The 16,136-nt window shown below is 44.6% G+C and overlaps 1 protein-coding gene across 3 annotated transcripts in view; it reads left to right on the top strand.

The window, feature by feature from the left end:
• Nucleotides 1–13,484, top strand: part of gtpbp3 (GTP binding protein 3, mitochondrial) — a 55,062-nt gene extending 41,578 nt beyond the window's left edge. For 2 of the 3 annotated variants that reach the window (XM_038795111.1, XM_038795112.1), the window contains exons 9-11: nucleotides 5,910–6,138; nucleotides 7,449–7,493; nucleotides 11,649–13,484. In XM_038795111.1, coding sequence (XP_038651039.1) covers nucleotides 5,910–6,138; nucleotides 7,449–7,493; nucleotides 11,649–13,106 — 1,732 coding nt within the window. In that variant the 3' untranslated portion in view covers nucleotides 13,107–13,484. The remainder of the gene's footprint in view (nucleotides 1–5,909; nucleotides 6,139–7,448; nucleotides 7,494–11,648) is intronic. The other variant, XM_038795114.1, reaches the window with a different exon arrangement.
• The last annotated feature ends 2,652 nt before the right edge of the window (nucleotides 13,485–16,136 follow it).

Genomic DNA, 16,136 nt, shown 5'->3' with positions numbered 1-16,136 from the left:
GTTATACCAACAAACCTTCCATAATTACACCAAGGAGTCTTTCTCCTCAAAAGAGAGGAGACAAAATATGTCACGAAAAGGATGAGCACAGAATGCCCGTTCTACGTTCTCACCCTTCCTATTGAGACTTACTCCACCCACCCACCTCCCAGCAGTGGCACTACTCATATTCATCATGATCAGAACAAAGGACACCATTAAACAGACACCTCCATTATAAGCGTACGGATTAAAAGAAAAAAGGGTATTATTCACACACCCCTAGCGTCATACAATCAGCACAGTGTATTCCTTAACTAGAAGGGGCGCGCTGAGGAGTAATTTTCATTGAAGACAGATGGAAGTCGCTGCCAGTCTTAAAGATAAAAACTCACTGTCGTGCTCATTTGCTAAATCTTCCCTGTCAGAATGAAAAATACCAACATAGAATCAGGAAGGAATTATTATGACAAGGGATAGAGTCCAGATTATACAGTGAACTGTGGTCTGTTACTCCAAATCCCTTCCATGGAGTTCACAAAAGCCAAGGGTTTTAGCCGGATTGTCGAACATCTTTCCAGAGCTGCTGGATGCCACCCGAGTGTTGCAGGATACAGAGGGCATATTGCACTCCAATGGCCTTCTAACTTTGTCAAACCCTTTGTGTCTCTGATGTATCACCACCGAGAAATCTTGAAAAAAAGAGACCTTTGCTTCACCATGGAGCAAAGGCCCCGTTACGTCTAGCTGTCTCCAATACTCTTTGGCTATCCATGAAGTTATGAAAATCGATAATTACGGGCCGGGGTTATTGTGTGTCGGAGACTGGATGTGATGTGCCCTTTTTAATTTAATGTGCCCGTGTTTCGTTTCTAAATTAAGAATTCAAGGCAGACAACAAAGAATTTAACTGGGAGCTTATCCTCAGCTCCTTCTGGCAAAACAGCAGTCTGGACATTCATCCTCCGGCCTCGGTTTTCCAGGTCGTCAAGGAATTCTGACACATCACGCAGCTGCTTTTCCAAGGAATATAACCAGGCCTATACCAAGGAAGTTGTATTTTTGACAGTACTGATTCTATCCTCCACTTTGTCAAGCCTGCTAGCTGTATTCTGCAGCTCACTGGCATGAGCGCTGATATTTTGTGCTAACAGACAGAGTTTTCTCGTCAATGACATTAATAATACTAGCAGTTGGGGACTTCGGTGTTGGCTATGTGGTGAGCAGTTGCATGCGCGGTGCTCCCGCTAGGGTACTTTGGTTTGGGCTCTTTTTGCCCAGTTTTTGGGTGATGTTTGGGGATAAACTTGATTAGTTCAATGGGATAAGGTCTTCATATGAAAGTAATGCCCAACAAGTATAACACAAGGTAGCGGTCAGGCAAAGAATCATCGCTGGACACAGAAGCCCCTCCGGCCTCATTGATGCCGAAAATGGCAAAGGCTCCTGCTGCGACTTTGGCCACGCTGTGGATGGCTGAGATGCTGGCAGTCTTCTTGACTGAATTCAAGAAGCAGCAGCAGGTGGTCTCTGAGGACCTTGAGAAGGCGATGGAAGGGGCTCAAGCCCCACATCCGGGTGGCCTTGTTGAAGACAGATCAGAAGGTAAAGGAGCAAGGCGCAATGATACAAGGGGTAGAGGTTGCACTCCTGGACCAGAATGACCAGATTTTTCCCCCTGGAAACGGAGATGGCTGTGCAGGCTGACTGTATAAAGCGTTGAAGACCAAGATGGACGATCTGGAAAATTGCTCCAGGTGGCAAAATTTGAGAATCATAAGGCTTCAGGAGGGCCTGAATCCTACAGACCATATGTCCAAGATGTTTGGGAAGATGATGGGGGAGGGGGCTTGCCGTCTCCTCCCAAATAGTTGGTCGCTCCGGCAGAAGCCCTAATCTGGGGAACTACCCTGGACAATGATCGTCCGGTTCCACAGGTACCAAGACAAGGAATGGGTCCTGAGGTGTGACCAAGACCATCGAGATTATAAATCGGAGGGCCACACCATCCGGATATATCAAGACATAGGAACAGAACTGGCTAGAAGGTGTGCAGCGTTCAACAAGGCAAAGCCCACGTTGCAGAATAACAATGTGCGATTCGGGGTGGTATACACTGTATGTCTTCGAGTGACTTTTAAAGAGAAAGACAATTATTTTGAGGTGCTGGAGGATGCGGACGAGTTGATAAAGAAGCATCGGCTCGGACAAATAAATTGTGAATTGTTCGTTCCATTTGTATCTGTATTTATTGCGAGATTTCTTTGTTGTGGATGAGGGCATGTGATTATGAGGATTTGCTGGGGCGGAGGTTTGTGGGCATCCTCTTGAGTTTGTATTTTTGAGTTATTTGTGGGATGGGTGTTGGTTTTTCTTTCTCCCTCTATCTTTTTGTATTAAAGTTGGATGTGGGCGGGGGGCTGGTTATTGGTGTGATTATTTTTCAGGAGTCACCCTGCTAGCTGAAGTTAGTTAACTGGAGTGTAGGAGTGTAGGCATCTGCTGCTCATTACTTAACGTTTTGTTTTTAAAGTAATGAGCTTAGGATTTCTGTTCTCGTTTTGTTTGGGGTTGCGTGTGGGGGGGGGGGGGGGGGGGCAGAGGATAGGGGCCTTTGGTCTCCTCTTGGCTGTTCCTTTATTGAGGTGTGGTATTGCTGGAAGGTGGAGTGGGGGATGGATAGACTGCTGACGGTGACTAAATCTTTGTCTTTGTTCTGGTCTTATGGGGGGGTTTGACGAATATCTTGGGTGGGCCTGGTATCGACACTCGTGTTGCTGCTGGGTAACCCCACATGATGGAAATGGCTGACTCTGGGTCGGGGGGAGGGGTTGGAGACCCCATCTCCAGTTGATAACTTGGAATGTCGGGGTTTAAATGACCTAGTAAAAAGGTAACAGGTGTTTGCACACCTGAGAAGTTTGAAGGCTGATCTGGTGTTTTTACAGGAGACCCATTTGCGGATCAAGGACCAAACAAGGTTATGGAAGGGCTGGGTGGGACAGGTATACCATTCAGGTTTCGATGGTACAGCTCAGGGGGCTGCAGGTTTGATCAACAAGAGAGTGTCCTTTTCAGCTTCTAAAATATTGGTGGGCCTAGGCGGGAGGTATGTAGTCGTCAGTGCGTCGTTGGTGGGTATGTCGGTGGTCCTAGTTAACCTGTATGCACCGAACTGGGATGATACGGAATTTATCAATATTCTGGATCTGGATTCATATCAACTAATTCTGGGGGGTGAGATTTCAATTCTGCTTTGGATCGTAGGCTGGATAGGTCAAGCCCTAAGTCTCTGAGACTGTCAGGTGTAGCGAAGTGGATCTTGGTCTTTATGGAACAGGTGGGGGAGGGTGGGGGGGGCACTGGTGAGCGATGCAGACCCGTGGCGATTTATGTATCCAAGGGATAAGATGGTTTTTTTCCCCAGGTCCATCTGGTCTACTTCTGGATTGACTTCTTTGCGGTGGATGGGTCTCTTCTTCCTGGGGTGAAGGGGATGGGGTACTCCATGATCGTTATTTTGGAGACCACATTTGGAATATTGTGTGCAGTTCTGGTCACCTCACTATAGGAAGGATGTGGAAGCATTGGAAAGGGTGCAAAGGAGATTTACCAGGATGCTGCCTGGTTTGCAGGATAGGTCTTATGAGGAAAGGTTGAGGGAGCTAGGGCTTTTCTCTTTGGAGCGACGGAGGATGAGAGGCGACTTAATAGAGGTTTATAAGATGATGAGGGGGATAGATAGAGTGGACATTCAGAGACTATTTCCTCAGGTGGATGTAGCTGTTACAAAGGGGCATAACTATAAGGTCCAGGTTGGGAGATATAGGAGGGATGTCCGAGGTAGGTTCTTTACTCAGAGAGTGGTTAGAGTGTGAAATGGACTGCCTGTTGTGATAGTGGAGTCGGATACTTTAGGAACTTTTAAGCAGTTATTGGATAGGCACATGGAGCACACCAGAATGACGGAGTGGGATAGCTTGATCTTGGTTTCGGACAAAGCTCGGCACAACATCGAGGGCCGGAGGGCCTGTTCTGTGCTGTACTGTTCTATGTGTTCTGCATTTTGTGGACTTGAAGGTGGAGCCAGGCCCCGGTCAACAATCCCTGTGGAGATTGAATCGTTATTTGGGCATACAACATTCCACGGATTTGTAGGATGTTTCTACAGAGAGAGGCAGCTGGAGTGCTTGGCACCACCTAATTTGTTATTTTATTATTGGGCTGCAAATATTGAAAAGGTGCGGTGTCGGCTTAAGGACCCAGATTCTATATGGGTAGGCTGGAGGCAGGTTCATGTAGAGGTAGAAGTTTGAATTTGAGGGCCCTGGTTACTGCCCGCTTCCGTTTTCTCCTGCAAAATTAACATGAGCCCAGTAGTGCTGGTCACTCTGAGGATTTTGAGGCAGTTTAGGCAGCATTTTAAGCTGGGCTCCACGTCATTGTCGGGCCCCGATTTGCAGGAACCATTTGTTCGTGCCTTTGTTCAGGGCATGGGTGAGGAAGGGGGGCCTGGCGAGGTTTGGGGACATGTTTATTGAAAGGCGGTTTGCTGGGATGAAAAGGTTTTTGTGTAAGTTCCAGCTTCCGAGATCCAATGTATTTAGGTATTTGCAGGTTCGCTATTTTTTGTGCACGGCGAATTCTTCATTTTCCCTGGCACCGTCGTCCCCTTTCTTGGAAAGGGTCCAGTCATTGGCCGAGTTGGGTAATGGGGCGCGGGGGGGGGGGGGGAAGATTTCCAATATCTATTGTCAGATCTTGTCGATGGGCCAGACTTCGTTGGAGGAAGTAAACAGGAATTGGGAGGGTGAACTGGGTCCAGTTTTTGATGGGGGGAGGAGGTGGCGTGAGGCTCTTCTCCGGGTCAACTCCCACCTCCTCTTGTGCTAGGCTCAGCTTGATCCAATTCAAGATGCTGCACAGGGTGCACTTGATCAGGGCGTGGATGAATGGTTTCTTCTGAGGGTGGAGGATATGTGCGAACTTGGTGCTGGAGACCGGTGAATCATACGCAAATGTTCTGATCTTGCCCTGAACCTGTGAGCTTCTGGGTCTCCTTTTTCAGCACCATATCGGGATTTCTGGGTATTCAGCTGGAGCCGTGCCCGTTGGTGGTTATTTTTGTGTATCGGACTCGCCGGTGCCGCAGATGGGTTTGAAGGCAGGTGTCCTTGCCTTCGCCTCGTTGATAGGCCGGAAGCCAGTTTCGCTCAAGTGGAAGTCCCGGGCCCCACACAGCGTCTCGGCCTGGTTGAGTGATCTAATGGAATATTTGTATCATGAGAAGGCAAAGTACACCACGAGGGGGTAGGTGGAAGGGTTCTACTTGAGGTGGCAGTCTTTCATCTCCTTTTTCAGGGAGTTGGTTACCCTCCAGGACAGGGAGGGGGCTGGGGCTGGGGCAGGGGGAGATGGTTGACTTTGTTTGTTTATGGGGAGTTGGTGGGAGGGGATGTTAGATGTGTGTGGGTTTACTTTGAAATGCCGTTTGCTGTAGTTATTGTTTTGTTTTACCTTGCTATCATGAAAATCTCATTTGAATAACAATATATTTTTTTTAAATTAGCAGTTGTGATGCATTTATTGGTGTTGGCTCGAGAGCCTGCTTGCTCGTTAACTCACCACGTTGAGGAGTCGGCTTCACTCCGTCATTTCTGTCTGAGCTTTTTTTGTCGACGATTTTCTTAATATTTCACGGCATTTTGTCACCAATGTTTAAGCAGAAATCTCCAGGGACATAATGTGGAGTTCTCACTCGCAGATTAGTTAAGCAAGAGCTGCGTGAATGTGATAAATGAAAGGATTATAGGCCAGTAGTGCCAAAGCTCCCGGAAAAACAGCTATTCCTGCGTCTGCATCACGTGACCCTCCCCATTCTGTTTTTCATTGCCTTGCTTGATTCATGGTTTGTGTTTCATTTGTCCCAGCTTGGCGTGGGAAGGCAGGATTGTGGTGGTCGGGTTTGCTGGTGGAAATATACCAACTGTGCCAGCCAACCAACTGCTTCTGAAGAATGTGACGGCGATGGGCATTTACTGGGGAAAATATCAATATGAAGATTTCCCCATCTTCTCCAGGTCCATTGTGTCTGCAATCCAATACTGTCAGGAGGGGAGAACCAAACCGCACATTGGAGCAGTCTATAAACTACAGCAGGTAAACATTAATGGAAAATGTGAAACACAAGCAGAACATGCCCGTTTCTCACTGTCTGTAAAAAGAAAAGATGGGTAAACGTTTTGGGTATCGTCCTTTGTCAGAACTGAGAGATCAACAAATCCCTTACGAGTGCTGATAATAAAGGGCTGAAGGGTAAAGAAAGAAAAGTCAGATCGCCCAATCACAGCAGGGTTAATGGGCTCAATGGCATGCAAATTCCTTAAATGTCTTTTTTTTTTAAAAGACATTTTTTTGTGTTTTTAAAAAAAACAGATGATCTTGATGAGGCACTGGAAAGATATTAAATTTACAAAGAAATGTGTAAGATGGATGCAAGGTTCAAGTAAAGAAAAAAACAAAGTGAGCACCCCGACCAATGTCACAGAGGAAACACTGGAAAATGAGGAGAGGCGGGTTATGATATAGCTTAATAGGGAGACAGTGGTGTAGTGGTAATGCCACATGACAAGTAATCCAGAGTCCTAGGGTAGGTTAGTAGCTAGTGGAATTTGAACTCAATAATTACTGAATTCAGTTGATTAATAAAGCAAATCTGGTATAATATAATAATAATTGCTTACTGTCACAAGTAGGCTTCAATTAAGTTACTGTGAAAAGCCTCTAGTTGCCACGTTCCGGCACCTGTTCGGGGAGGCTGGTACAGGAATTGAGCACGTGCTGTTGCCTTCTTCTGCGTTACAAGCCAGCTGTTTAGCCCACTGTGCTAAACCAGCCCCTCCAACGCTAACCTCAGTAATGGTGACAAAACCAATATTTTTGTTGCAAAAATCTATCTGGCTCTGGGAGGGAAACTTACCATCTGTACCAAGGTTGGTCTAAGCGTGACTTCAGATCCACAGCAATGTGGTTGATTCTTAGCGGCCCCACAAAGCAAGATATTAATTCAAGGGCAATTTAGGAGGGGCAATATATAGCAACATTCCATGAAAGAAATGGCACAAGTTAACTGGTGAATATGGAGACTGACCCGATAGCAGATATGGGCTATGACATTGTGAGGGTGAGTGGACTGACAGCAGAAGCATCCTAATTGGGGAAAATGTAATGGAGAATCCTGCCAATTGCTGTTGAGGGGGAACGTTGGCTGAGGAAAAAGGAGATTTTCGAAGAAGTGTGGGCAGTTGCATCAAAGTGGAGATACTGGGAGAAAGAATGAGAGTCTTTCCACTCTCCTGTTACCTCAACGTTTAGTTGCAACTGCAGCAGATGCACAACCTGTCCATTTAGAGTTCTATTTTTAAAGAATCCTATTTTGCAGCCCCTAAATCTCACTATCTTTTACTTAGGTACTGGAGAAGGATAGGCACATTCCATATCACCGGGGACGTCAGGTCAGATTTGAATAGAAAATATCTACCAGAAGATGAAATTTGCATTACATTAGGTGGTTGTTTTTGACTGGCGCAAACTCGATGGGCTGAACGGCCCATCTGTGCTGTAGACCTCTATGACATGGTCTCTTAATTTCTTTCCATTGTCCAACTGAGGTGATCCTTTATAATATCTGTTGGTTTTACATTGAAATGAAATGAAATGAAATGAAAATGAAAATCGCTTATTGTCATGAGTAAGCTTCAATGAAGTTACTGTGAAAAGCCCCTAGTCGCCACATTTCGGCGCCTGTCCGGGGAGGCTGGTACGGGAATCGAACCGCGCTGCTGGCCTGCTTTAAAAGCCAGCGATTTAGCCGAGTGAGCTAAACCAGCCCCATTAAGCTGTTTTAAAATTATTTTGCCCTGTATTTATTTCTACCCTTTTTCTTTCAACCCTTCTATGGAGAAGGCTCTTTTTATCCTTCAGTCTGACAAAGGGTTATCCAAAGTTAATCTTTTCTCTTCACGGATGCTGATTCATATGCCTTTCCAGCATTTTTTGGGCTTGCCTCACATTTTATATGATAGTCTTAAGGGTGGATTCTTGTGCTGGCTTAGGGCATGGTGTGTTTTTGGACTATGCTGATCAGGAAGGTCTCTGGTTCAGTTCCTGACCTGTGCTGAGTTAGTTGATAACGTGAGATGATGATTTGACCTTGTGCCCCAGATTAAGGAAACATCAGCCCTGCTTGACATGTATGTGTGTGTGGATATCAGACGGAGATATGTTTGGGCTCAGTTGTGAGGCTCCTTGTGGCACAGTATCCTTGTAACACTGAAGGCTCACACAGGAAAAGTAGTCAGTTGGTCGCTATAGTAGAGATGCTGTACCCTCATTGAACTGAGCCTTCTGGAGTAGAAAGGAAGGAAGAAATAGTCACTAATTTTTTCTGGGATTAAATTATTTAAAAATAATCCTTTAATAAATAAACATATCAAATAGGAGCAGAAGTTGGCCATTCCGCAAGTGGGATTACTCCATCATTTAATAAGATGATCTGTTTATGTTTCCAATTCCACATTCCCATCTACCCTCGATACCCTTTGATTCGTTAGCCTAACAAGAATCTATTTATCTCTGCCTTAATATTCAATGCCCCCCTCCACTGCCTCTGTGAAAGAAGCATCAGGACAGAGGAGGAACCAGGAGGTGGGCAAATGTTAAGTCAATTTAAAAAGAATCCGAATGCAAAATGACATCTGCAGGAAAGTGGCTTCACAGAAATCCGTTGTCAAAATGCCTTTGATTAGGTGTATCTATTTACATTAATTGCTGAGATGGTTTTATTATTTAGATGTTGACCAATGATGTAGCATGTGATTAGCAATTAAAAAATAATTATTGGTGACAATTGCCAATATTAATATTTTCACTGAACTACAAAAAAGTTATGTATCTTCACTATTCTGCAGATATATTTAGAACAATGAAGACTATTTATCACTATTACACATTTATATACATTTACTATTCTGCATATTATTTTGAAATTGTTCTTGGGATGTGAGCATTGCTGGCAAGACCGGTATTTATTATTCATCAATAATTGCTCTTGAGGAGGTTCTGGTGAGGGACCTTCTTGAGCAGCTGCAGTTGCTGTGGTGTAGGTACACGCCGAGCATTGTTGGAGAGCAAGTTCCAGGAGTTTGATCCAGTGACAGTGAAGGAATGGTGATAGTGTTTCAGGTCAGGATAGGGTTTGATTTGGAGGGGAATATGTGGCTTGTGGTCTTGTCATGCATTTGCTGCCCTAACCTTGTTAGGGTGTAGAGATCACAGGTCCAGAGGGTGCTGTCAAAAGAGTCTCGATTAGTTGCTGCTGTGCATCTTCTGTGTTGTACATTGCTGCCACTGTGTGTTGGTGGTGGAGGGAGGAAATGTTTAAGATGATGGATTGGGTGCTGATCAATTGCTTTGTCTTGGATGGTACGAGCTTCTTGAGTGTTGTTGGATTGCGCTCATCCAGACAAGTAAAGAGTATTCCGTTGCACTTCTGACTTGTGCCTTGTATACAGGCTCTTGGGAGTCCAGAGGTGAGTTACTATCCCAGCCTCTGATCTGCTCTTGTGGCCAGCCTATTTATACAGCTGGCACAATTCAGCTTCTGGTCAGTGATCTTAAATGGTGGGGGATTCAGTGTTGATAATGCTGCTGAATGACAAAGGGAGATGGGTTGATTCTCTCTTGTTGGAGGTTCCTCCTCATCTCTGTCTTAAATGGATCCCCAGGGCCATCCACTTCTGACGTGTACTGTTGTGCTGCTCTTTTGACAGAACCCTCTAGAGCTATGATCTCTACCACCTTGAAAGGGCAGCAAATGCATGGGAATATCACCAGCCGCAGGTTCCCCTCCAAATTAGACATTACCCTGACTTGAAACACTATCATTGTCCCTTCACTATCACTGGATCAAAATCCTGGAAGTCCCTCCCTTTTCTGTTGGTGGGATGGGACTTGCCAAGGGATAATGATGGAGGTTTGGGGAATTAGTGTAAAGTATTATTTGGTGAGTGTGGCAATGTCAGCTGTTTCGAATCTTGGCTGCTTCACCTTTCTGATGTCAGGTTGCACTTTTCTAGGTCAGAAAAGGGAAAGTAGTGAGGCATCTGAAAGAAAATAAGGAGGATTCAGCGAGGGTGGCCTGCATCCGATGGGAAATGAGTCATTAGGCAGCAGGTTAGGGCTGCAGGCAACAGGGAGTCAGGGATATTTAGAAAGGGATAAGAGGGGCTGCACGGTGGCACAGTGGATAGCATTGCTGCCTACGGCTCTGAGGACCCGGGTTCGAATCCTGGCCCTGGGTCACTGTCTGTGTGGAGTTTGTACGTTCTCCCCGTGTCTGCGTGGGTTTCGCCCCCACAACCCAAAGATGTGCAGGTTAGGTGGATTGGCCACGCTAAATTGCCCCTTAATTGGAAAAAAAAATTATATAATTGGGTACACTAAATTAAAAAAAAAAGAAAGGGATAAGAGACAACTCAAGCCACAAGCTGTTCTTTAGTCGTGTATCTCTTTGAAGATACATCAATTGTTGTGTTGTCATAGGGCAGCACGGTGGCGTAGTGGTTAGCACAGGGATTACGGTGCTGAGGACCCGGGTTCGAATCCCAGCCCTGGGTCACTGTGTAGAGTTTGCACATTCTCCCCGTGTTTGCGTGGGTTTCACCCCCACAACCCAAAGATGTGCTGGTTAGGTGGATTGGCCACGCTAAATTGCCCCTTTAATTGGAAAAGAAATAATTGGGTACTCTAAATTTAAAAAAAAAAAACTATTATTTGTCTTGTTCTTTTTAGTGCGGATGATGGAGGATAAAGTTCTAGTTTGGCAATGTTTGCAGCTGCCTTTGCACTGCATCTTTGCTTCTAATGTTCCAATTTCCCGTTTGAAAGGAATTCCCTTTGTGCCACCGCGATATAAATAGTGTAAACACATCCAGCTTTCTAGCTTATATCAGTTTTTCTGCTGCCACCGAGAGAGGCTGCATACAAATGTCCACGAGCAGCCCCAGCTGACTTTGTCATTGATTTATTTTCCTAGCCTGTGATATGCTTTGAATATTTATCTCCTGAAACCTAGTTTAATTTCCCTTAATACCGGCACTCTGACATTTAATGATTGTTTCTGCTGAGATATTGTCGAGGCAGGGATTTGGCACCAGCGTCTCAGTGATAGAATGCAAGTACAGTATATTTTGCTGAGATTGAACAGAAGAAGGATTTCATGAGCAAAGAGGAGGTGGAAGGTGAAGGTGCCTGGAGGTCAGGAGCTTTACCACACGCTTGGTAAGAGCATTAGTCATTCTGAGCTGCTCTTGTTGAGCCTTCAGGAATTGACTAACATTATACAAAGCCTTGGGAGCAAATCAATTTCCTGCTTTTTTGAAAAAGTATCATATGTACGTGGTTGTGAGCCCCAAAGAACAGTGTAGTGGGGAGCAGGGGCAATTCATAATGGTGCTAAAAATGTGGTTGACTAAATGTTGGATGTTTATGCTGTACTGGTAAAGACCATTCTAGGAAGTCCCCATTCATTTCAGTTTTCTCCTCTCTTATGTGTATCATGTGTTTAAATGCCTAGATGAAGTAATAGACTTTTACTTTTCTTCAAACAGTGTAATTTCCAGTCCAGCTTTGTGAGGATGCAGTGTTCAGACTCTCGAGAAAGAAGCACGATTTTTGCCATGAGCTCGGGCCAAGGCAGGTGTGGGGTTGCCGTCATCCGAGTGAGTGGTCCTGCCAGCAGGGACACGCTGATCTGCCTGACTGGTCAGAGAGCTCTTCCCCCGGCCAGAGCTGCTGCTCTCCGGCCACTGCTGGACCCCAGGTCTGGGGAGCGGCTGGACATGGGGCTGGTGCTGTGGTTCCCAGGCCCCCGCAGTTTCACTGGAGAAGATTGCTGTGAGTTCCATGTCCATGGGGGATCAGCGGTGGTCAGCGGAGTTCTCCAAGCTCTGGGATACTTACCTGGGCTATGCCCAGCCCAAGCTGGGGAGTTCACCAAACGTGCCTTTCAGAATGGGAAGCTGGACCTGACGGAGGTAGAGGGACTGGGGGACCTCATTCATGCTGAGACGGAAGCCCAGAGAAGACAAGCCCTACGGCAGATGGCTGGTGACCTGGGGCACCTGTATCATGGCTGGAGTAAGAGGCTAACCCGATGTCTGGCCCACACAGAAGCCTACATTGATTTCAGCGAAGATGACAACATTGAGGAGGGGGTACTGGATAAAGTTGACAATGACGTGCATGCGTTACAGAGTGAAATAGATAGGCACCTGCATGACAGTCGCCAAGGTGAAAGGCTGAGGGACGGCGTCCATGTGACCATTGTTGGAGCACCCAATGCTGGAAAAAGCAGCCTCATGAATTTAATTTGTCAGAAGCCCACTGCCATAGTCTCGCCGATAGCAGGGACAACCAGGGATGTTTTGGAGACGACCCTGAACATCGGAGGCTACCCCGTTCTTCTGAGTGACACAGCGGGACTGAGGGAGACCTCTGACATGGTAGAGCAAGAGGGCGTGAGGCGTGCTCGGGAAAGGCTTCAGCTGGCAGACATTGTGCTTGTGATGGTAGATGCCACGGAACTGCCATCAGACCTGACTGGAATGGTCCAGTTTCTTCAAGATTATCTGAGTGAAGTGATGGGTGCGCCTGACAAGGACGCGGACTGGATTGTGGTTTGTAATAAGACAGATCTTGTACTGCTGGAAGAGTTGAATAAGCTGCACCTAGTTCTGAAAGATCATGGCCTTCCTCGGATGTGCCTGTTGTCATGCACAACTGGCAGTGGTTTCGATGACTTCCTACATCTCCTTGTTGAACAAGTTGAAAAAATGTGTGGGAATCCGTTGGCTGGCAGCCCCAGTTTAACACAGGCACGTCACCGGCTGCACCTCCAGAACTGCAGCCATGCCCTAACACAGTATCACCAGCAACGTGAGATGGATCTTGTCCTGGCCACAGAGCAGCTGAGAACAGGATTGAGACAGCTGGGAAAGATCACTGGGACAATTGGAGCCGAAGAAATCCTGGAAGTTATATTCAGGGATTTCTGCATTGGGAAATAAAACTTCCAAGAAAGAGTTTTTAAAATGCTTCCAATGATAGATACTTAAAATAAGGAGCATTTCAACTTTTTGGGTCAGACTGAGATGAGGCTGGATTACAGCAGGCACACACTCCTTGCAGTACATAATGATTCACTTCAAATATTATAGTATTGACTCATCAAGCCAAGTGACATTGAACTACAGCCAGTAGGGAACCTGTCACTCCAGGAACTATTAATTTATTCAATATCTCAAGTGACTTTACCAGTTTTGCGGACATTTTTGTTGGAACTTGCCAACGGAATGGCATCTATTTACAGTCTTTTTTTTAAAAAGCTATTTATTTGCCATGTAAAGCATTGGATAGCAAGATTATTAAAAAATCCGACTGCATTCAATCACATTTAATGGTGTACCAATCAGAGAACTTAATAGAGCAATTAGTTTAATCTAAAAATAGCAAAGTGGCAATTGGCTTTCTCTGTCACACAGAAAATATGAGTAATCATGATAGCTTCTGAGTCATAGAGAACAGGAGGATCTCCGATTTGATGCATTGTGTGGAGTTAAATTATATCAGAGAGAAAATGGTTGCTGTCTGTAGCTAGAAAGTGGAACAAACAACCGTCCGGGATTTCAACTATTGATTGTTGTTCTGCGTACCTGCACTGGAAATCTGTCTGTCAAAGCTGGAGGAGGATACAATGGGCTTGATCAGATAGTCTACTGCACTTGCTTCTGAGGGGCATACATTAATAATTTGACCAAGAACCAGGGGACGAATGTAACTGTATACTCAGTGGAACTGTGCCCCAGTAAATAGCTCTGGGAGACGAGAAGGATGAGCAGAGGCAAAAGAAATAGAGGTACAGAATGTTGCAAGCAAAAAAAAAATCAGTGCAGAATATATTGTCCTAAAAAAGAAAAAAGAAATAACTAGCTAGTGTTTCAAATAAGAATTAATTGCTGACCCATTTTTGCAGAATGTACTGTGAGGATCAAGGACACAGCCAAACAACCACAGAAATCTGGATCTGCGACTTTCGACCATGTAGAAATGAACAGTTAATCTTCTGGCAAAAGCACAAGGGAATTTTCACTGGGGAGTCCTGATGCCTCGATGAAGGCATTTATTAGCTGTAATGCTCGCGTTCCTTTAAAAGAACACAGACCTGTGATTTCCAGTCAGTGACAGGTCCAAAAAATATAGGAATGTTCGCCTGCTCCCTTGTATTGCGTCTTGCAAGACTGACAAAAAATGGCTTTGTAACAGTAGGATAAGTAGATTCTGGAATGTATTTTTTAAAATTGGTAGACCAATTGCTTATCATAGAGCAAGATGTTATGTTGTCCTGTAAGAGGGCGGCGCAGTGGTTAGCACTATTGCCTCATGGCGCCGAAGACCCGGGTTTGATCCCGGCCCCGGGCCACTGTCTGTATGGAATTTGCATTCTCCCGGTGTCTGCATGGCTCTTACCCCACAACCCAAAAATGTGCAGGGTAAGTGAATTGGCCACGCAAAATTGCCCCTTAATTGTAAAAAAATAATTGGGTGCATTAAATTTTTAAAAAATGTTATCCTCTAAGTACATGAACATTACACACCACGCAGTGAATTATAAAATAGTGAGTATAATGTTTGTTATGAAGTTGTTTCCCTGGCTGATTTAAAAAGGACTGCCTTGAGGAAAGCTGTTTGCTGCTAAATTCTTGTTTACCCTGGGGCTGTTACAATAAACAGGTTACTTTCCACAGTGCAACCAGGAATATGTAGAATTGCATTCAAAGTTTCTATTGAACTATGTTGATCAGAGTTTTCACTTGATTCATTTTTGCACTAATTAAACCACAAGACTGCCATTTGATAGTTTTACCGGTTCAGTGTTCTTCATTCCTTTACCGATGCTCAGTAGCATGTTGGGCCACAATTTCTCTGACCAGATATCAAAGATGCAATGTTGGATATCTGTGACTCCATAAAGTTCATGATGATGAGTTGAAAGATCAGTATTGACCGTGATGGACCTCCTATCCAATGAATCCAGAAATAAAGAAATGTATTTAAGAGCAATGCACAGTGGAAGGTGAATAGCTTGCTAACGTAGCAGAGTGTATGCCTTAGAGGACTATGTGAACACTCAGAAATGCAAAAGGGCAAAAAAAATAGTGTTATAACCTGGTTATTCACCAAGAAATATGTAGATGACTCAACAGTAGAGGCTGGATCGCTATTAACACTGGTAACTGTCATTATGAGCAAAATACGATATTTGCACTTTGTGGTACTTTATTGGCTTTGTCATTTTCTAGGTAAATGAAGCTTTTCAATTCGTGTTGCAACGCAGATCCACTGGGAAGGTCATCCTAACCATGAAACATACTGAACCGAAGTGAAAAACTGGTGACAAGGTGGACCAGGAAATAATATGCTGTTCTCACTTTGAAAAAAACAATAGAGTGAATATTGCACATTCTGGTAACCTACACTGTCCCTCAAAAGGACTAACCTGTAGTAGAAATCCAAATAAAACTCTTCATGGTTTTAATTTTGTTTTACTTCAACAGCCTTTTTAAGGTGCTTCATAGACACGATAATTGTCAGACCAATACAGTAATAAATGTTGATGTTGCTCCATTGTGATGTTGAATGGAATGGGATGAAAGAGCCATAAGCTTGTAATTTCCCAATAGATATCTTTTAGGGCTTTGACTGGAAGAAAGGATACATGATATTTCAATGTTGGGCATGCTTTTCCAGGCCATATTTGCACCCGTCATAGATGTCTGGCAAGAGTGGCAGTTAGAAAGCCTCTTTTATGATTGATTGTCTAAATAACCTAAAAAGCTGTTTATAGCTAGTGGTTAAAACAGCAAATAGCTTTTTAGAAAGTGGAAATTCCAAATGTAAACATGCATTCTGGACAAATGAGTACAGATAAATCATTTACTTGAAAATGAAAACAGGTCATAGTGCCTGAAAGTTTAATCTGCTTTCACTTGGTTTTAAAGCTGATTGCTTACAATGTGGGTGATCTATAAAGAAAGCAA

Source organism: Scyliorhinus canicula, chromosome 4 (assembly GCF_902713615.1).
Source record: "Scyliorhinus canicula chromosome 4, sScyCan1.1, whole genome shotgun sequence".
Lineage (NCBI taxonomy): Eukaryota > Metazoa > Chordata > Chondrichthyes > Carcharhiniformes > Scyliorhinidae > Scyliorhinus > Scyliorhinus canicula.
The sequence above is the reverse complement of the archived record's forward strand: the minus strand, read 5'-3'. Positions and strand labels throughout refer to the sequence as shown.